The sequence below is a fragment of the Eulemur rufifrons genome, chromosome 18 (genome assembly GCF_041146395.1).
Source record: "Eulemur rufifrons isolate Redbay chromosome 18, OSU_ERuf_1, whole genome shotgun sequence".
NCBI lineage: Eukaryota > Metazoa > Chordata > Mammalia > Primates > Lemuridae > Eulemur > Eulemur rufifrons.
In genome coordinates, this window is record NC_091000.1 from 43,889,337 (window position 1) to 43,912,290 (window position 22,954).

General features: G+C 30.7%; 1 protein-coding gene across 3 annotated transcripts in view; it reads right to left on the minus strand.

Annotated features, from left to right (window-relative positions):
• The window catches only part of FSTL5 (follistatin like 5), a 642,677-nt gene that overhangs the window by 72,265 nt on the left and 547,458 nt on the right, over positions 1-22,954 (minus strand). For 2 of the 3 annotated variants that reach the window (XM_069493243.1, XM_069493242.1), the window contains exons 11-12: positions 22,200-22,226; positions 12,252-12,370 (exon numbers count right to left, since the gene is read on the minus strand). In XM_069493243.1, the coding sequence (XP_069349344.1) occupies positions 12,252-12,370; positions 22,200-22,226 (146 nt within the window). The remainder of the gene's footprint in view (positions 1-12,251; positions 12,371-22,199; positions 22,227-22,954) is intronic. The other variant, XM_069493244.1, reaches the window with a different exon arrangement.

A 22,954-nucleotide genomic window follows, 5' to 3' on the forward strand; every position in this document is an offset into this window, starting at 1 on the left:
AATCTATGGCTTCGCCATATACCAGGCTTTCTTCCTTCCATCTTCATCTAGAAAAAAAATGACTGAAAGGGCATTTCAGATAGAGATATTATGTAGAACAAGAAAGTGTGCTATATTAAAAAAGTTAAACAGAGAAAGGGTGAAAAAAATCCCACACATGTACACAGACAAAGAAAGATAATAAAGTTTAAATTACATTAAGGAAGTTTCAAAAAGTAAAGCAATTTCATAAAATAATAGACTATTGAATAGTAAGGTAACAGAGAATAAAATTATCAATAAAATCATTTCTAAACCTATATATAGAACATAAATATAGTTGATATGTAAAATATTCTACCTTTTAGGAAAAAATTAAAAATATACAATTAATTATGTAAGGAATGACAGGCCTAGGAGTACAGCAGCTAAAGCATAGAAAAGGGAGGTTAAATAAACACCAGTGGGTCAGGGTGCTCTCAGATATAAAGAAAAGCCAATATGTGATTCTCTGCGTAATTTGGATTAGCGATGCATTATGTAATTTACACAGCTGTGAATGGAAACAAATGGGCATTAGTACTATAAAGCACACAGAAATATATATGCAACAAATAAAATGACCTAAGATGCATACACCCAACTTGGGCACTGAATTAGGCAGCACTGTGGATCCATCTAAAAGTGTTATGTAGACACTCGTAGAGAGGTATGGAACAGAAACAGATGTTGAGACAAAGGAGGAAAGAGAGTTTGGTGTTTTAATAAATGATTGAATATAAGCATGGAAGTTTGAAAATACACAGAGATACTGCAGAAGTGGTTATCTCGTTGACCTGGTAAGTGGCTATGGAAAATAAACTGGTGTTAATAGTTCTGCCTTTTGTCACTTTCATGCTTCTCTACCAATTAGATTCCTAAGACAGGGAGAGGTCCCTCCATTTGGTAGTAATTGAAAATTGATTTGACATAGTTGTTCTCTTGGCTGCCAATTTCTCAAAATCTACTCTTCCTTTCCTTAATGGCACAAATAATGCATAAGATTGTGCCAAGGAAAAAAGAAAGACAATCAACATAATTCTTTCTGCTTTCTATAGAATTTCCTTCAAATTATTCTTTCCAAGAACCTCCTCTTTTGTACAAAAATAATGAAGTCATTCATTTTTAAAAATCCTTACTTCAAAATATATAACTGTAATCTCCATTGTTCTTCAACAAATGTCTTTTCTGTGAGCTAGAATTTTCTCCTTAATATTTCATAAAAAGTAAATGACTATCCACAGCTATGGAAAAGCACAGCACATATTTAGTAATCAAATTCTCTTTAATCTACATTTGGCAGCCACATTTCTAACACCTACATAATGCATCTCTAACTATCTTGTGTTTTACTGATTTTCCTGTGAAGTGTCACAGAATTTATATTCTGTACCACATACTTTGGCATTGAATCATACACTATCAATCCCAATTAAAATGTTAGCCTTTGCTATCCTTATATTTCTACATGTTGTAAACATAATGGTAAAGGTACATTATTTGCTTGGTAAACACATGTTCAAATCTTACTTTATAGTCAAAAAATAAGAGTCAAAAAGTGATGTATATTTCTTAATCATGATGTTGAACACTATGCCTTATCATCGAGAGTCACTGAGAAACTGAATTCTAGAGTAGCACTAATTAAAATGCGATCCGCGTACTGCTGCAAGTTGTCAACCATTTGTGACCAAATTGAAAATAACCATATAGAACCTTTCATAGCAATTTGACATTGCCGCAAAATCCATGTATGTGATCAGTGGACCTATCCGGTTAGAGTGTTGTCAAATTTGCCTGGAGGATTTCATGTGGTGAAAACTACCTACTGGTTTTAAAAAAGAAAAATAGATTGAGCAAAAACTAAAGTAATCCTTTCCCACAGGGAGTGTAAGAAGCACTGATTTCATGCTCTCTTTTCTAGCTTTCTCTTGTCTTTCCATTTTTCTTTCTTTTTTGTATATATTTAGCCAAAGCTTTAACAATCTGGGTCAATTGATATAAATACCAAAGCAAATAATGGAATAATGAAATACTTGAATAAACAGTATTCATTTTATCAAATGCCATAGAATGTAAATACTCTCGATGAGGAGCTATTCAATTTGTCATAGATCAAGGCAAATAATATAAGGATTCTTTTGTACCATAGCAGAATGTTTAGTTTCAAATTCTCAGGGTAATCTTTATGATAGTGTAGAAATATATTTATATGTATACACAATATATGTATATAGACAAACATACATTTATATATGAAAATCAAGGCTGAACTATTTGTGAATATCCTAGATATAATGTTTCTTCTAATCTTGTTTTGTGATATTAAAAAATCAGTCTTACAATAGTGCATTAAACAATTTAATGTTAATGAATGTCTTCTTTATTTGACATTTTCTAAAGGCACTGAGGTTAAAGTATTTTCATCAATTTTTAATTGATATCACTTAAAAATCCACACTTGATTCAAACCTAGTGTGGATAGCTGGAATTAAAGAATTAAATGTGTTTAATTTTGTTCCCCAACACAATGATTTGATGTCTATAGGAGCAATAGTACTCTATTTAAAATTTGTTTTACAAAGCAAAATTAGTAAGTGGGTTGGCAAGAAAAAAATAAGATTAAAAAATTGACTACCGTATAACATATGAAGTTAACTGACACCACACATACACACACAACTGCTGCTATAAGTATGTAATCCTTTCTTAAAATTATGGGAAGCTCATTATAATCACGGCATCACCATAAACATCATTGAATACCACAATCATGGGAAGATAAGCCTTCTTTTAAATACATAGTATGCTCTAGTTTCCTTAAGTAGTAGTAAGAAGGTTTGCCCAAATGGTCCATTCCAGTTATTGATTAATACATATTTATGATCAAAAAGATCAATAAAACATTTGCTTTAATGCCCAAAGTGCACATCTCTCTGTACGATTCTTCTGATAGCTGGATGTTCAGCCTTTTTCTTAGACTTTGAAAACCAGGAGTCTTTGATAGTTTGTTAATTCAGCTTTTAAGCCATGACCCCAAGAACTGAACTTCAATTTTTTACTTTTTTATTTTATTTTATTTTTACTTTAGTCCTTTCTTGTGGAATTCATTTCCTTGGCCTGACCAATTATCAATTTCATAGCTATTAATTATTTCAAAATCTATATTTTCTTTAATATATGAAAACAGAAGTGAAGTCTGTTAAAACAAAAATTCTAGGTTTTAAAAGACATTTTAAATGTATTCCAGTTGGATTTAATTTACCTGGATGCTTTATATTTCTCATATTATTGTAGAATAAATTAAATTATTTCTCATATTTACAAATCCATAATAGAAAAAGGAAACAAATTTTTAAGAAAAAGGTTCCAACAATTTGAGTAAGAAGGAACATCAGATATAAGTTCCCCTACTCCTTTTTTATCACATTTCTCCATTTAGTGATGACATATGAGTTCTGGTAACACACATTTTGCCAACTTCTCTTTTTGGGAGCCTTTGTTGAGGAGTGAGACAGGTTTCACTGATTGTTTTTCTATATATCTACATGTAGACCTTCTCTGTGAAGATCACCTTTGGCTTTATAACTAAGAAAAGTTGACATGGAAGCATAAACCGAGTTGAATTTATGATTGTTGGATTATCTACATTTGGTTCTGTACAGTATAATATTACTTAAAAATTGAACTTTTTTTCTGTAGCACATAATCTCCCCAAGCAGATGGTGCCATGTCATTTTGACCAAGCTCTTCCATTTTCCCACATTGTCCAGCACAGAAGTGCCTTATGTTGAAGACATAAGTTTTCGGCTTAATAGATTTTTGCAAGACTTCTACTGACTGAAAACATGACTCTAAAGTGTAATGGATTTATCTTCAAAAAATTATTAATCTGTTTCCAGAAGTAATTATAAGCATTTCTATGTTTAAACTTTATTGTAATTCACACATAAATTTGTTCCACATAAGAATGTCTACAAAGAGTAAAATTGCACTTAACCTTTTATGTCAATGTTCTTTAAAGTAATTTTGACATAATTTATACTATTTACTGGTTAATTATAATTACCAATAACCTTATATTTGATTTCTTACAATTATGTGGTAAAAGGATACTAGAAAAATAATTATATACATGTATATTTTGTTATGTTTTTATCAGTTAATAAAAAAATGAAAAAAAGATCTATTTTTAAAACCATCTTTTTAAATCTTTAGAAATGTGTTACTTTAAAGGAAAAATTTTGCTCAGTATCTATCTCTATTTTAGGTGGAAACAGAGATAAAAGGCATGTCTTCTTTGTCCACTCTCTTTAAAACTATGTATTTTTAAAAAATTGTTGTATTTTTAAAAAATTATTGTTATTTTTTAAAGAATTACATTTTTTTTTCTTGCCTATTTTTTTTTACCTGAGAGTTAAATAGGGGTCCAGTTACACTATCCACTTTAGGAAACTCCGTCAGAGTAAGAACATAAAAACAATATTGAGTGAAACTTCAGCAAAACTGACTGTGATTTAGTTCAACACAAATCCTTGAAAATGTATCCAGATTATACAACCAGCATGCTATTATTTAATTCTATTTTGTAATTTTCCAAGTAATTTCAAAAGTGAGCTATCAGATACAAGAAAATATTTTGTATAATTATATTAATAGATAACTGTACATTGAAAGTTCCTGATTATAGAGTTAACTATTTTTTAATGAAAATGATACTAGATATATAGGTTTTTTTTTTTTTTTTTTTTTTTTTTTTTTTTTTTTTTGAGACAGAGTCTCACTTTGTTGCCCAGGCTAGAGTGAGTGCCGTGGCGTCAGCCTAGCTCACAGCAACCTCAAACTCCTGGGCTCAAGCGATCCTCCTGCCTCAGCCTCCCGAGTAGCTGGGACTACAGGCATGCGCCACTATGCCCGGCTAATTTTTCTATATATATATTTTTAGTTGTCCATATAATTTCTTTCTATTTTTAGTAGAGACGGAGTCTCACTCTTGCTCAGGCTGGTCTCGAACTCCTGACCTTGAGCGATCCACCCGCCTCGGCCTCCCAGAGATAGATATATAGGTTTTTAAACATGGAAATCCCACTCTTCTATGCTCCTATCATAAGGACTAAAGTTTTCAATTTAAAATAGGGGTGAGATAGGACTGATTGTTGCTGTCTTTTTCAGGATGGAAGAAGTAACACTTAAAGACAGGCAGCAAACATATCCCATTCCTACAGAAACATCTCAGTGGGGTTTTCAGGCAGCTTAACCATGCTGCCAGTCGTTGTGCCTTTCCAAATACATTTTATGTTACATTTTCTTTAAAGCTGTACAGATAAGAATTAAAATAGGACATATGCAGCCACATGTCAATTCCATCTCCCTTTTACCCTTGCATATCTTTAAGACAGCCCATCTACCTGATCTTTTGGAAGATGTTTAAATTAGGAGAAATTCAATGCTACTGTTTCCTCCTTTGTGCCCCATTATGCATATGCCCATAAGCACTTGAGTGTGCTTACATTTACAGACCTGGGCTCCATTAGTCTTTTCTCCTCAGTGTCTACCTTCCACAATGCCTGACAGGAAACAAATTCCTAATAACAATTTGTGGATTAATAAGTAAACAAACCTCCTTTAAAAAAGTGCATGAGTGATAATACAGAAGTCAGTATTAAATAGATCAAATTTAGACCCCATCTGTAGACAACGGCAGAAACATCATTATGAGTTATTCTCTATGAAATATTTATTTGAAAATATACCCAGAAACATAAATTTCATGCCTCTATATTATGAATTCTAAGATAACATTTTGGTGCCATGCATTCATATATAGCATGTATTTATATGAAAACAGTAGCTGCTCTAATTCCGTTGCTTTCTAAAATTTAGAAATAAGTGTATAGTATAGCTCATGACATGACTATGTTGTTGGCAATTCCTAGATAAAATATTGAATTTGTCATTTATTTGCTAAATAATCCATAATATGTCCTCTAAAAATGCTTCAACAATATTTTGAAGGTGACTAAAATGGAAAAAAATATGAATTGTAATAGGCAATAAATTAGCAGCTTAAATACTTAAAAGATGAACAATAATTTTGAGTTTTAAGTTGTTTTTATTATAATTCTTATTATATAGTTGTAACTTCATTTCCAGGAAAAATATATAAATTAATTATATTATAAAGTATATATAGGGATGCAAATATAATTTTAAACACTGAGAAATTATTTTTAAATATTTACCAACTAAAATATTTAATAAAATAAAATTGAAACTGATCATTTACTACACTGAAATGATTCAAACTGATACTTGTGGTCTATCTGAAATATGGAAAGGAAATTTAAAAACTGAATACCTTCACTTTTAAATTAAAATTTTAAGAAGTATTGTTGACATATAAGAAGTCAACAATTAGAAATCAAACAAGTATTCAGAAAATTAACATTAAATGGAAATTTGGAGTAATTTTGAGAAAAATAAGGACTGAAGATTTAATTAGTCATTAAAATTATAAATCTAATCCATGAAAACACTGAAATAATTATAAAATTTTTAATATATTTAGGAAGAATATAATCTAGGAGTTATGTGAGCAAAATTATCATCTTTCATAGAGGAATGATGATAATTCAAGAAATGTCACTCCTGAGCACATTTTTAAAGTGATTAAATGTAGTAATTGATTGTATAAACTGGAATATAGATAAGGAGGCACGAAGGAAGAAACTAATATTTTTTATCACATACTCTTTTATATTATTTTATTTTTAACATCCAAATATATAAATTTGAAAAAAAAAACAAATAGGTACTTTTTTGTGAATGTAAATAAATCTTAGACCAGAAGACGTAGTGTAATTTTTTTCTTTTTTAGCATAATAAAGTATCAAGAAATAGTATAATTTAAGACACATATAATAAGATAGATTTGTGTGATTTTGTAAATCTCAAGTAAAAAGCTTTTGATGTTTAAAGACATCTGTATTAACAATTTTTCTATCAGTTAAAATCTTCAAGTTTACCCTTAAAAGTTTCTATTGAATAATCTAAATAATCTTAAACAAATTTCTCTCTAGGGTACATGGAATGTACTTTTATATGTGTATTAGTGAGTCCTTATTACTCATATAAAATGTTTAAATATGTTGGCAAAGTATTGTCTGAGACATACATATCATTCTGGTCACATTCATCCAAATAACTTGCCAGGTTTTTATCAATAATCTCTTGAAGAGGACTTAATATACTGCTTTAGATAAAGTTACTTGACCCAATTAATAATGCCATATATCTCCATCACAGTGCTGTTGCACAAATTATAAGCTTTCCCACTGTCATTCTCCCCCAAATGCTAGGCTTACACACTAAGGTTTAATAGAGACAGTGTGAAAATTATAAAACAGTGTGACTTTTAATAAAACTTTAGAAGACCTCTTTAAATCTAGGATGTCAAAAACCAAGTTCACAAATTTATTTCCTTTGAAATCTACAGCGTAATCTAAGGAATAGAGGTGTTTTCCATTACTCTCTTTAGGAAGCTCTTTGCAAGACATCAGTGTAACCACAAAGGGACAAAAGCTTAAATTTTTATCATTCTATAACTCGTTGTAAGTTAAGCCATGTTTGAATAGAGACCCACTGAGAAAAGAATAAGTGGGGAAACATTTTGATTACTTTTCTTAAATGCATAATGGTGTTAAATTCAAAAGGTTGCTCCCTGGTTACATGGGGAAATGAATCCTCTGCATCATGTAAAGGGGCTGCTGTTTTAACAAATATTTTTGTGGACCTTGTTTAGAGAAGTAGTAATTGGATCGGAAACATAATAAAACGCTGAAAAGACAAAGTGGAGGTGTTACTAAGGGAACTGATGAATGTCCTGAAGGCTGCACTGCTTGATTAAAGGGGACACCAGCAGAGAAAGAAATGTAGACTATTGAGTTTCCCCATTTCTGACCTCAGTTTCAATTACCCAATACTTAAACATTCTGGATGCTACAGAAAACCTGGATCTATATGTGAATACTGTTCTAATAGGGTAGTAATAGTATTTATTTGAAATTGGAAATACTTCTGGTACGTGGAAATTTCAAATCCAGAAAGCAGACATTTTAAAGATTCACATCAGATTTCCTGTGTAAAGTATAGTGTGTTCAGTTACACAGTTCATTATCATTTAAGTTAATGTTAAAAACAGGAATAGAACCTTCAGTTTCCACAATATAGGACCTAACATAGGCCTAATAAGACTCAGGTGATTTTCTTTAGAGCTCTGTTCGTACCCATTAAAGAGTAATACCATGGTATGTGTGAAGAAAAGCAACTAGATCTATAACAAAGATGGTGACTGAGTTAAAAAGTGTTCAAGATTAAAAGAGTGACAGATAAGGTTGACACAGTAGTTGAAAACCAGAAAAGTAAAAATGTTGTAAGGTAATCTTGCAAAAGCCTCTCATCCTTGAGCCTCTAATTTTAAACATTTTTCCAAACTCATTTCAGTTTGAGTCCTGAATCCATAAGTTTAGAAGAGAATTCTATTTGCTTGAAGTTCATACTCTAGGTGACAAGATAAAATCATGTATACAACTAGGATAAATGTAGCAAGAATCCTATTTAGTAAAGCTACATAACACAAAGAAAAAAAGGAGATTAAAAAATAACCGAAAGTTTGTCATATAAATTCTCACCAACTCACTATCAAAAGCTGAAACCTAATGTCATCTGACACTGGATCAAAATTGAATTTTTATTTAGAGCAAGCAAACAGCTGCTTCTGAGAGTTTTGATGGTCTATTTTATATTCTAAATATATCAATATTATCTAAACTTTACTGATCAATGAGTTATATTGGGAATTGCACTGCTACTCTCTTAATGTTGACCATGAATCTGAAAAATATTTTATCCATGTTTAGTTGTATTTATTGGGAAAAATGATTCCAAAATGATTTTCCCACTTGTACTCAAGAGATCTATCCTCTAGAGTCAGTTAAATTAGCTTTTTTCCTATACTGGAAACCCAAACTACCTTATACAGCACATCCGCACAGGACCTTTTGATCATGTGATGCTAAATTAATAGACCCATGAGGTTATATTTACACTGAAACAATGCAATGATAAATTATTCTATAAAACATGTTTCACAAACACATTGGAAGAAACAAAATATTTTGTGAGAAGTGTAAAGTAAGGAGAAAGTTGAGGAGAGAATTAGATGAATACGTCTTTAAACTTAGAGAATGCACAAAAGAATAAACAGCCAAGGCTCTCAGCAATGACATTTTTGTTAAATTCACAATAAATAATAATGTTTCTTGACCACCTGTCATGTATAAGGCACTGTACTGGGCATGTGGGGAATACAAACACTAATTAAACCTAGTCCTTGACTTCAGGAAATGGGAAGATGTGATGGTTGATTTTATATATCAACTTGGCTAGGCTGTGGTGCCCAGTCTTTTGGTGGAACACTAGTCTGGATGTTGCTGTGAAGGTATCTGTGAGGTGATTAACATATACAATCAGTCGAGTTTAAATAAAACATATTACCATCCATAATGTGTATGGGCCTCATCTGGTCAGCTGAAAGCCTTTAGATCAAAGACTAGGGTTTCCCCCAAAAGAAGGAATTCTGTCCTAAGACTTCACCATAGAAACCGTGCGTCAGTTTCTAGCCTGCCCTGCAAATTAAGACTCAAGATTGCAGCATCAACTCCTGTCTGAGTTTCCATCTGCTGGTCTGATCTGTGGATTTTGCACTCAAGACTACAACATCAACTCTTAATCTGAATTTCCTGCTGGCTGGCTAGCCCTATAGATTTTGGACTTGACATTCTACCCACAATTATGTGAGTCAATCCCCTAAAATAAATCTCGCTCTGGATAGAGATAGAGATAGAGATAATTGATAGAGATAGAGATCCTATTTATTCTGTTTTTCTGGAGAAATATTTTCTCATTACATAATACTCAACAACTTTCTCATGAAATTATTGTATAAATAGTCATTTAAATCTAGTGGACTGTAGCACCAAATACCCTCTATATTCTGAAATTGTCATCTCTTGTGTTTAAGCATAGAAAAAAATAACTTCATGTAAGAAGTAATTATTTCATTCTTAAAGCATTGCATGATCAATCTGCTTCTTATTCTATTCCTATATTCTTATGAATACATAAAAATGTCTGTGTATACATATTCAAATTATTTAAACTTATGTTAAAGAATGAAAAATAACAGAGCAATATAAAATAAGAGGTTTTCTACTCTAGCCTTTCTTTCATATGTGGCATAAAATAATTAAATAAGAAATATATCTTTCTTTTTTGGTATAAGTGAGTGCCTCTATATTCTGTATTTAGAAATCATGAGTAGGAATTAGTTTAAGCAAGTCTCCTTTAATCCCACATGGAAGATGACTATAGGTTTCCAGGGGCTGTGACTTGTGAAATCTGGTATATTAAATTAGTTCTTAATAACTAGTTATCCCTGCTTTGTTACTATTGATGTGTACTTGTGAATAAGGGTTCTCTGAATGAAGAAAATGAGTTAAAATTGTCACTATTCATGTTTGGTTTCCATCTCCTTTTCAGTTTTTATTTTTTATAGAAAATTATGTATAATTTACATTTATAAAATCTATATATGTACATTTTGTATATTAATTTCTCTCTCGAAAGAGGGAGATAAGTTCTACATAGTTTTTACTTTACTTGTTTCAGAAGAATGTCTAGTTAAATATTCCAAGGCTTTACAGAGAGAGAGATTCAGGTAAGTTCACATCCCTGTTACCCAGACATGTCCCAAAATTGCCACATCAAATTTGTACTTCTTTTTCCAGATGAAGCTTCCAAGTGGTTAAATTAACTCTTCCAGAGCTATCCAAAAATGTTCTGGAAAAGCACACAGTTTAAGTCCTTGGTCACAGAGCATTGAACCATTTACTGGCACCCTGGAGTAGCACACATGTGGTACAGCAAGATCATGCTTTGTCTCCAAATTTGCAAATCAAATTCCTGAGGTGACAGTTTTGTGATGAAGAATATGGATTTCACAGGCGATTTGATTAGTATTAGTAATTCAAGTTTCAAATTCTGTGGTAAAACCAAGACATCTGTATTAGTTACCTACAAAACTGCTGGTCCTGTAGAAATCAGAGAGAAACACTCTCTTGCAAGATAATTTTGCTCTGATAATTATTTTGACACCACACTTTCTATATGTGCAGGCTAGCCTAGATTTCTCATGCAGAATGTTTTTGTAAAAATGTGAATGTGGTGTAAAATGAAAGGATTTGCTTTATCAGAAGCAAGAATTTATGTTTTTATTCATATGTTTATTACACACATAAACATACCTTATTCAAAAATGGACTTAGTATTAATAATGTAAGATTATATTAGAAAATAAAATTACATGTTAAATTTAAGGTGTTTTTGTACTTGTAGTTAAATTACATCTTAACAAAAGCGGTGGTAATACCATTTAATAATATAGCTAACGGATGAAATTTTTTAAAATAAAATTGCTTTAATTTATTTTAAATAATCATGGACATATTAAGTTAATTAATTTCCTTTACTTAAATAAGAGGATATTAGAATGCTTTGTCCTATAGAATATCTAGGAGAAGTTGGCCTGTCTTATCTCACTTTTGTGATATTTTTTCCTTCTTTTCATTCTAGAGCATGGCTTTAAAGTATAAATTGTTGTCTCCATATATCAGTATATGACAGCAACACTGGTTACTGGTAGCTGGAGTAAGGAGTTGAAAATAAAGGAACTGATATTTCCCCTTATAAATCTAAATTGTCCATTCCATTAAGACCTCATGAAAAATAAAGAATAAAGGGAATCAACTTTTCTAAAGCATTTAATGTACCCCAAATTTACACCAGATTATTGATACAATATTTTCTTTTTATTTTGTGACAGTAACCACTGCCTACAAAAATAGGAGGCATTCTAAATTAAGGAGCAGATGAAGTTATTGCACGTTTTGTTTATTCCTGGTATTTCACTTCTGTCACCTTATTTTAAATGCAAACAAGTATGTAGGAATACATAATATGTTATTTTGTCTTTCTCCTCAAATATAAAGCCTGTGTAGAGTAACAGCCAATATCATGGCTTTATTATTTTTCTTCCAACATAAGTGTACAGGTTTCATTATATTTCTAATACATAATTGCTGTAAGAAATTGCAAAAGAATTTTTTGATACTTGCCTGAAATCCCAGGAGCTTTTCACTAGGCTTAATATGCCTCTGAAATTCACATTCTATAGGTTGTATCACTTTGATTCCATCTTCATAAAAAACATAGAACATGTTCCCAATTCCCAGACCTTAGGAATAAAAACACATTTAAAAGTTCAAAATAGAATTATCATAAACCTTTACAACCAAAACTCAGTGCCCCTCACATCCCTAGCAGGAGATCAATTTGTGTAGTCATGTCATGTTAATAAAGCAAACCATATGGGACCTTTATTCTATACCCAAGCCACTTTGTGATATGCAGACATTCTACTTTATTCTCCCCAATCTGCAGTTCAATGGTTTATTTAATATAATTCAATAAATGTTTCATATATTTTAAAATAATTATACATGGGGATCGTATACTCTTTGATACATAGATTATGTTGGATACCTTCTCCATTTAATGAAGGTGTTGATTAAGGAATGACTACTTTTTGAAGAATCAGATGTATTCTATTTTTATTAGAGTTCACTAGGGAAAATCAAATTTCATTCTTTGTAGGAGTTTAGTTTATAGAAAGATTTTGAGAAACGAAAAGACCAAGTGCCCTAGATTTTGTAAAATATATATTTACTCAAACTAATTTCTGTCCACATAATGCTCCATAGAGACCCTACAAATTAGTTTGTACACTAGCAATTTGGGGGGGTCTATTTCTGTACTTTAAAACAAATTAACTTAAGGTCTCAGAAAGATTTCATTTTAATCATTTAAATCATACTTTTGATTTTTTTTCATGCTACAGATCTGGGTGTGTGACATCTCAGAACTTAGTCTTCTCTACTTTATAAATCCACATCTAATGGTTGCAGGAGGCTACATGTTTGACACCTGGAATGTAATGCAGATTAACCAAGGCCTGAGCCTAAGGAGCTTTTGCATAATCATGCACACCTGTTCTCTTTATTGTTTCTGCCTCTGCCTTGTTCCTATGTGCCCAGCCCCAAGCCCATGTAGTTCTTCCTTTTCTGATCCTTGCCTGTGTAGCTCCTTTGCTCAGTTGTATTGATTTGCACAATTAAATTTATTCATTCCAGTTGTATTTTACATAATTCAGTGATAGCACATGCTCTTTGAAAGATAAGCAATAATATTAAAATCTTGATAGTTTGGAAAGCCAAACCGTTGTTGCTTAAAATGTTTAAATTCTAAAAACATCTATAAAGAGAAAGATAATTTATTTAAATACAAAAAAATTCCCCAAGTATTTTTTTTAAATCAACTGAGAACTCGTGTAAGGTCTATTAAGTCTAGCCTGGGGCTTTGCATCCACTGAAGATTACAATAAAAGTTTATTGATTTGTAAAAATATTTGTACATTGAAGTTAAGTCATATTTAATCTTATAAATGTGTTTCTAATAAAAAAAATTCCCAATTTTGCCCATGGAGCCATGTATTCATATACTCTTCAGAGAAAAATGAATTCAAACTTAATTACGACTTTATTGGTGTTTGTATATAATGTGTATACATTTTTCTTTGGCACATAACATTAGTTTTAATAATAAGTATACATTTTAAATGAACCCATGTTTGACACATCTTATTATTTTATAAATGATTCTCAGTACTTATATATTAATAGATGCGATCTTTATCAGTTAATTTTGCATTATAATTCCAGAGAGCACTATGTTAAGGTAGGATATTCCTGAAGAGTAGCAGAATTGACAAAAACTAAATTCTCCACATTTTTCATAAAATAAAATTTAGTTAGCTGTCATTTCTAATTATAGTGGTGCAAAAATGAATACAAATTCCACGCCCAAAGGATAAAACTCTAAAAAAAAAAAAGCACATCAGCATGTATGCAAAAATTTTGATTTGTATCAGGAAAGTCTCCTGTAAACACTAACATAAGATTGATATATGCTATATACCAATAACTATCAATTTAATATTATTGGTTCCTGAATATTGTTGTTGAAACTTACGAACAAAACCAAGTAGCAATGTGGTGTCTAATTTTCAATTGTGTCAGTTATATACTATGTTTGAGGTTTATTACAAAGCTCTTAGCATTTTTGAATGAACATGACTGCCCTCCTTTAACTCCTCCAAAATACTGTTCTACACTCATGAATTTGAATGTGTTTGAACCTGACAACTACTCTGAGTCCAGGTTGTTTGCAATGTTTCTTGAAATATTTTCTTCTCTTACCCCTATGCATACTTTTATTATTTCGTTTTACCATATTCTGCAAACACATGAATCAGTGGGATTCTACTATGATTTGTTGCACTGATGAAATTTTTGAGCTGTATTTTCCTCTAAAACCACTTAATCCATCCAAAGCACTCTTTCAAATCTGAGAGCTATTTTCTCACTTTTAAAAATATGAATTACATATCAACATTCTTACAAAGCATAAACTACCTTCCAGGTTACAAGTTACAGAAGAAATACAGATATCATTATGCAAAGTTTAGTTTGTTTTTTTCATTTAACTGTTTTCAGTGGGGATTTAACTCCTCAGTGCTAATGAAATAGTAATGCCAACAAAAAACTGTGTATAACTATATTTGAAATAGTAATTATAAAATAAACATCTACATATTGATCATTCTGCTTATGAAATATAACTCCATACCTTTACCTTTAAAGCTACTTGTGAACTTCTCCCCTCATTACTCACAAGAGGTAATATTTTGCCATTTACTTTTTTTACAAGATATATTTTGTTCCTCACAAGTTTTATTTAGATTTTAGAAACAATTTGTGATCTGAACATATGACTTAGATGTGTTTCTTTTTAACTTTGCTGCTATAATATTGCAGCAATAATATAAATGTATTAAGATTATACTCAGCAAGAGTAATACAAATTACCTAATGATGGAGATGCTGGAAACTGAAGAGACATGCAAATTTCTATTTGGGGCATTCATTAGCTTTATGTGTAAAGAAAATAATAATGAATTTGTGTATGTTCATTCCAGCTACTAAGTTTCTATGTCTTATATTTTTAGGGGGGCAGAGGATGAGGGATTATGACAAAAAAGAAATGGTAAGCTCCATATTCTGCATTCTGACAGACTGGAGGAAAATCATTATATAAAAATGCTATAGGATATAGAATTTACTCTTTTACCATGGGAATATTAATCTGTGTGATAATTTTCCCATATCAAATTTGGAGATTATAATTACACTTACATCATGCAGCTGTTGTAAGAATTAAATTAGGTAAAGAAGGTAAATGTTTAGCAGAGTGACTGGCACACAGTAAGATTTCAAGAAACAATAACTGTTATCATTATTATAGCTGACATCCCTCCTTTGAAACACTCTTTAAGAAAAGCAAATGGTGGAATGGTACATAACAAGAATTTGATTACTCTCCTCATTTTTCCTCAAACCTATGCTGGGAGATATGCTGCTAAATCTTAGTTTTCTAGGATATCAAATTTTAAGTCCTGTTTTCCGAGAATCCATGAATTGACTCTAAAAAGATCAACTTCATTTTCTAGTGCAGCATTTCTCAAACTTGATCCTTTCAGGGAGTCTGCCAATTCAAACTATTTTCATCATAATATTAAGATGTCATTTACATTTTCTCTCTCAATTCTCATACAAATGTAGAATGTTGTTTTCGACAGGCTACATGAACTGTGATGTTCCACGTATGATATCACAACAATTCAATTCAGAAGCAGACACAGGAATCTAGCATCTTCTGTTAAGCTAGAAATTAAAAGGGTTTGCAAAATGTAAAACAATGTGACTCTTCTATTTTTTTTTAGGGGGGGTGTGCTTTTTAAAAAAAATAATATGCTATTTATGTCCACATCTATTAGGTTTATTATGGCTATTTTTAATAAGTTAATAAATGCATGTTTTAATGTTATCTGTTTTAATTTCTATTATCTAAATATCAGTAGATAAAAATAAACCATACACAAAAATGCTCTTTAAATTCTTAATGATATTTAAGAGTATACAGGGGTCCTGAATCTCAAAAAGTTTGATAATCATGCAGGTTTCAAATACGCTTCTCTCTTGATTAATGCATTTCGTTGAAATACATTACAAACATTCTCAACTCCAGTGAAAGCTTCCACCACTCAATCAACAGTAAAGATTGGGAGTATGTGCAGGCTGTTTTTTGGTTTTCATCCCCTGGTGAAGATAGACACATGTACTTTGTCTTTTCCAGGTCGATCGTTAATCTAATGGAGCATAGTAGCTTTAGAAAGTGATCCATAATTTGATCCTCACATTGTGAGCTTTCTTTTTATTTTGTTTTTGTTTTTATTTTTTTATACACCGGGAGGACATAAGCAAGAATTACTTGCAGTCTCATGAGAAAGAAGTATTTTCCATGGCATTTTCTAATCAATACCATACTTTTAACTACATGAAATGGACTGAGGAAAAAAAATGGATGTAATGCACATTTCTGTCTCAATCCTTTGGGAATAAGAGGTTTTTCAAGGATAATAGTGTACCATGTTAATATAATTGTATCATTCATATATAGTATATAATTTATGTAAGCAATAAAATTCGGTTAATTTCTGATTATTGGATGCATATTTAAATCATTCATAAAAGATACTTTGTGGTGATTTTCTTGCTCTGCTTAAATTGACATTGCTTTAGCATTTATGTTATAGACAATGGCAAGTTATAAATCTATGATATAGTGATTTGGTAACCAATCAAATGTGCTTCAGTAGGTTTTGGTGTTATACAAAATCCTTCATGTGTTGATATTGTCCATTTCACTTTCAAATGATACTAAACTTATACAGGTATATTTTTGAAATATAGACAAAATCCCCGTCTTTTAGCTACAGAATAATATCAGTATTAGAATAGACGGTCTTATTGCATTTCTCACCTTGAATAACTCAGCAGGGATAGATTTTGGTTCAGAAATGTTCTCATATTCTTTTTTGGAGCTAAAAATGTCTTCACTCACAGAGCAAAATCATAACATTGCACATAAGGTCTTTGTAGGATGTTCAACTAAAATAAGACTTGCTTAATTCTCTCATTCTTACTAGAAAGTTTTTTGGGGAGTGATTGTGTCAAGCTCTTTTTTTTTGGCACTGTTAACCCAGGAAGTGTGTACTATCTGGCCACTATGTACATTTGCCAGAGGGGTGTTATCAAAAACCAATCTTTTTGAGTGGTATACAATCTCCTGACTTCCAAAGTTATCCTGAAAAAACTGAATGCAAGTCTGCATAATTAATTTCATAGAATAATTAGCAGGACATTAAATAACATTGGTTAGGAATCATACATATATATGATTATATATACATAGACACACATGTGTATGTGTGTATTCATATATACAGATATATACATGCATGTGCATATGCATATATAAATGTACAAATGGATATCTCTTGTCACATTACTTCTAGATTTTAAAAAAACTTTCTTGTAAGGTAATTTTAAAAGCTTAGGTTGATACAGTTTTTAACAGAGAAGTTAGTGAACTGGCCAGTGCAAATACTGACAGCTTGATTATAATTTAATTGGCACAATGTACTAGCCCTTAGAAAGCATAATCTTCACTTCCCCCAATGCTATTATAATACTAAATCTCATGAATTTAGAAGGCTTATTCTCTGAAAATTCTCTTTTTTCATTTTAAATATTATTCAATATTATTGTGAGGCAGTAGTCTAACTCTTTTTCATCTAAAAATAATTATACCAGAAGTTTTAAAAGCACACTAGATAGCTGTGTGTTCTTCTGTATTTCTCAATCTTTCTCACAGGGTAGGTTAGTTGTGGCTAATGAAACTTCAAATAATTTTAGGCTGAGGGAGTTAAGTGGACCTGCTTCTTGTATCCATTTCTTCCCACTTTGGTGACATTGGAAACCTCATATTACAGATCACTAAGTTAATTACATTATGATGTTATATATAAATTTTGTTTTATAATTTCACTGCATTTTTATTTGTATTTTTAACTGGTTTGTGTTAATTAACCCAACTAATATCATGATTTATTTTAAATATTTCTAAAGCACATTTTGTGTGAATAGACGCATAAACATTTACACAGAATAAAAAAGGCAATTTTCATAAATATGAATTTTTTGCTTTCAAATTATTCAAATGTCATATGAAGCTGGTATTTTTCAATGTATGTTCTATTCAATATTGATAGTATAGATAGTCATCAAAATAACTCTATGTTCTAATAAATTTGGAAAATGTCTTGTTATGTACTGACCCAACCCATACCTCTCCTTGGAGATTAAAATTAGCATATGTAAAGTTCAGATAAATCATTCTGTGAATATAATGGCTTAAATTCCTGTAATTGGTTGCCTATGCTATCCAAAACACTTATTAACTTAATAACATACCCCTAAACTTATTTTTCACTAAATAAACATTAGGAAATACTTTTCTGATTATATTTGATTAGTAAATCATAAATATACTGAAAAATAAATCCAATCAAGCAGAATATTTTAATATATATTTAAAAAAATATAGTAAAATTATTCGTCAATGAGAATGATTTTGGCGTTGAAACTAGATTTACAGTTTCTTTTAAGATTGAAAGTTTAGGTCAGTATTAAATCTTATTCATCTATGAATTTCTAATGTTTTATATTTAATAAGTCTTTAAAATATTTCTTCACAAATAAATGAGGTACATCCTCTCTTAATGTCTCTTTTTACACTCTTGTAAATTAAAATGATGAATAGAAAGAACTAAAAGTTGAACCCAGAGAGATAGAGAGTGCTGTCTTCTAAGTTTAAATATTAAGGTGATTGGTAAGATAATACATATTAAATTCAGTGAAATGTATTTAAATTACAAACTCATGGCTAAGCTAGATTCTAATATTCATGTTTTAAAAATATTATAATTTTAATATAAAGTAATATAGTTTTAACATTTATAGATAAGTAAAATGACCATATGAGAGGTATTATCATTTTCGACTCTCTTTCCAATATTAAAATGCCTGAAATTTTACAATTGATTCTCTCTTGGATAAATTTTTCTTGGCAAAGAGGCAAACATACAAACATAAAACACAGCTAGAATAGAAATAAAAATGGTTCTCAGAAATATATAATTTATACTTATTATTATTCTAGTTTTTAAAAATGGCATTAAAAATTTGCTTTGGAAACTTGTTAGCTAATATTTTAATTATTTTTATGTAATAATTATATATATGTTGGAGTTCAGTGACTTCTTAAGCTGGTCTATTATAATTTTTAATTGTAGTACCTTGCCAATAATTGTAGCATTATAAAAAATAGTTTATAGATATCTATGAATCTAAATCAAATATGTTGTCTTCATGTATCTGTTTTTTAAATATTTTTAAGAAGCAACAAAGCATTCCGATGATAATTGTATATAGATAGAATAAAAGAATTAAAAAATTTACCCAAAGACACTTCTTGTATATGCCTTAAAATTATCTACAAAATGGGTTCCAACTCTCTCCAGGAGAACCATAGAGATGTCGTATCTTCATCATTCCTTATAGCTGAGTAATATTCCATGGTATACATATACCACAGTTTACTAATCCAATCATGTATTGATGGGCATTTGGGTTGTTTCCACATCTTTGCTATTGTGAATTGTGCTGCTATAAACATTTGGATACACGTGCCTTTGTTACAGAATGACCTTTTTTCCTTTGGGTATATGCCCAGTAATGGGATTGCTGGGTCAAATGGCAGATCTACTTGAATCTGTTTAAGATACCTCCATAATGCTTTCCACAGGGGTTGCACTAGTTTGCAGTCCCACCAGCAGTGTATTAGTGTTCCTGTCTCTCCACACCCACGCCAACATGTGTTGTTTTGGGTTTTTTTGATAAAGGCCATTCTCACTGGGGTTAAGTGATATCTCATTGTGGTTTTGATTTGCATTTCCCTGATGATTAGAGATGTTGAACACTTTTTCATATGTTTGTTAGCCATTTTTATATCTTCTTTTGAAAAATTTCTATTCATGTCCTTTGCCCACTTTTTGATAGGGTTGCTTGATTTTTTCTTGCTGATTTTCCTGAGTTCTAAATAGATTCTTGTTATCAGTCCTTTATCTGATGTGTAGTATGCAAAAATTTTTTCCCATTCTGTAGGTGGTCTGTTTATTCTCATGACTGTTTCTTTGGCTGTGCAGAAGCTTTTTAATTTAATCATGTCCCATTCATTTATTTTTGTTGCAGCTGTGATTGCCTTGGGGGTCTTCTTCATAAATTCTTTGCCTAGGCCAATGTCTGTAAGAGTCTTTCCTACATTTTCTTCTAGAATTCTTATTGTATCACAAAATGTACTAAATATATTTTTCTTAAGCACATATTATGTGTCAAGCAAAATCATGAAGAATAAGAACATTAATTGATTAATGGAGAAAAATTATTGAGGCTTAATCTTTCCGTAAACTAATGGAAGACATTTTTAAATAGATAAAAAAAATTTCATATAATGAATCTCATCATGATTTTAATTAATCTGAAGGGCTCCTATACTTTTGATGGTGGCCTGAAGAATGGTATGTGATTATTATTATGCAATAAAGATTATTATAAACTAATAATGCTCATAGTAATAATCAAAATCGAAATATAAGAAAGTGGTTTCACACACTTTAAGTTGATTTATATGTCACAAAATCGTGAGGAGAGTGCAAAGTCTATTTCAAGCATTGCACTAAAAGCATCTGACTCAGTGAGGTAAAAAATTTTTTCCAGCAATTAACAATCAGAGCCAGATCTGTGGTACTTGATCTCTGACTCCTTAGGTCTTATTCCTTCCATTACAATAATAAAATGAAATCAAGTTTTAAAATGCCAAAATACTCATTTGATCTCAAGAGCAAGGCAGTGTAAAGAAATGTTGTTTAAAAGATATGTCAATGCTGGGTTCAATAATGATTGAATCAGGTACATTCGGATGTGAAATATTCAAGTGGAATAAAAGGAGAGAGTATAGGTACATCAGAATCTCTTTAATAAATCCAGATTTTAAAGGAGCTTATACAAAAGACTTAAGGAGTGACAAATACGAAGGCAGAAAAAATATGTTGGATGCCTCATTCTTGCACACAGAATTGAGATAGCTAAATTCCAGAATTACTTGAGGTTTATTAGAATGTCCCTCATAGAGAGCAGTGACCCGAGTTTCTACAGAAAGCTATAACTGGGGAAGAGAAAGTTTGTCTAGCATGGGTTGTGAAGGCAATTTTGGCCATTGCTTACCAATGATGGCTTATAAACATTTTTCTTGGAATTTAAGTAAAGCAAAACTGATAGACTATTTGAGACCTGGTCAAACACATTCTCCACAGACTTTGTGACTAAACGAGGAAAAACTAATGGCAATTGCATAATAAATGACAGTGGATACCACTTTTTGACTTCTGGTTATATCTAAGGAACTGATAACAACTCTCCTGAGTGTTGACTACTATAGTCCTTTTTGAAATAAGAAGATTGTGGCATAAAAACGCTGCATCACTTGCCCTATATTCTGTAACGGTGGGGACCACCTTTGAATCCAGGTCCTCCAAGTTTGTAACCCATTTTTTAATATAATTTATTTGTTCCCTTGATAAGGCAATGGTTTTTATAATTATTCTCATTCCAACTTAATCAGAGTTTATTATGTAAATTGTTTGTTTTTAAATGATCATGTGTATATATCTTTGACCTAATTTTATACTCTTGAAAGCATTTTAATATATTGCAATGAAATTTCCAGGCTATATATGAATAATGTATCAAGCTGATGAAAAGTAATAAATATTTGTAATAGTAGCAGGTTTACACAAGAATATTGAAATAAAATTATTGAATCAAAATAAAGAATAAGATAATTATTGAAACATATGATAGTCAACAAATGTAATAAAAATCAAGCAAAATTGTCGCAACGATGTAAAAAATAATTGAATTTAGTACCTTCTTCTCTCCATAATATGTTAGCTACTGCAGCATGTTAAAAAGAAAAAGAAGAGAATGAAAAATGAGTAAAGAGAGCATTAACTGCATAATATATCTAACGATTAAAGAGATCAAAATCTCTAGGATAGAACATGTACACAAAAGTAGTGACAATGAATGCAAGTTAAATTAACAAAACAATAAAAATTTGGATCAGCTGATAATGCTCTCTGCATTTATTGAAATAGCTTATTTTTCTTTAGAATAAATATTTTGTTAGTAAACAAAGAACATTTTATGCATCATTGAAAAGAATAGGGTATTTAAGATAATTTTATCAAAAAACATTTTTAGAGCAAGTATTGGTTGTTAAACTATTTATTTAGTTGACAGTTTAGTTAAAAGTTACCAACAAAAAAGCTATACTTTTTCTAATCCTCAGTACTCACAATATGTACTATTCCTACATAATATGAAATATTCTTGAACAAGAAGGATTCTTGTACATACAAGATATTAAACACAGAAGTAGCCTAGTTTTAAGTAGTAGATGTTTTCACTGCTTCAAAATAGATAGAAAGAAAATATATCTGGATATATTTTATGTATTTCAGTGCATACTGAATTGTTCCTAGACAATAGGCTTATTAAATAATTATGTAGGGAGTAAATCAGGAGAGAGTTATTATAGTAAGACAGAAGTAAAAAAATGCCAATTGAAAATATTCTTGAGGAAATGTCTACCTCTTTTATAATTCAAAGGCACACAAACT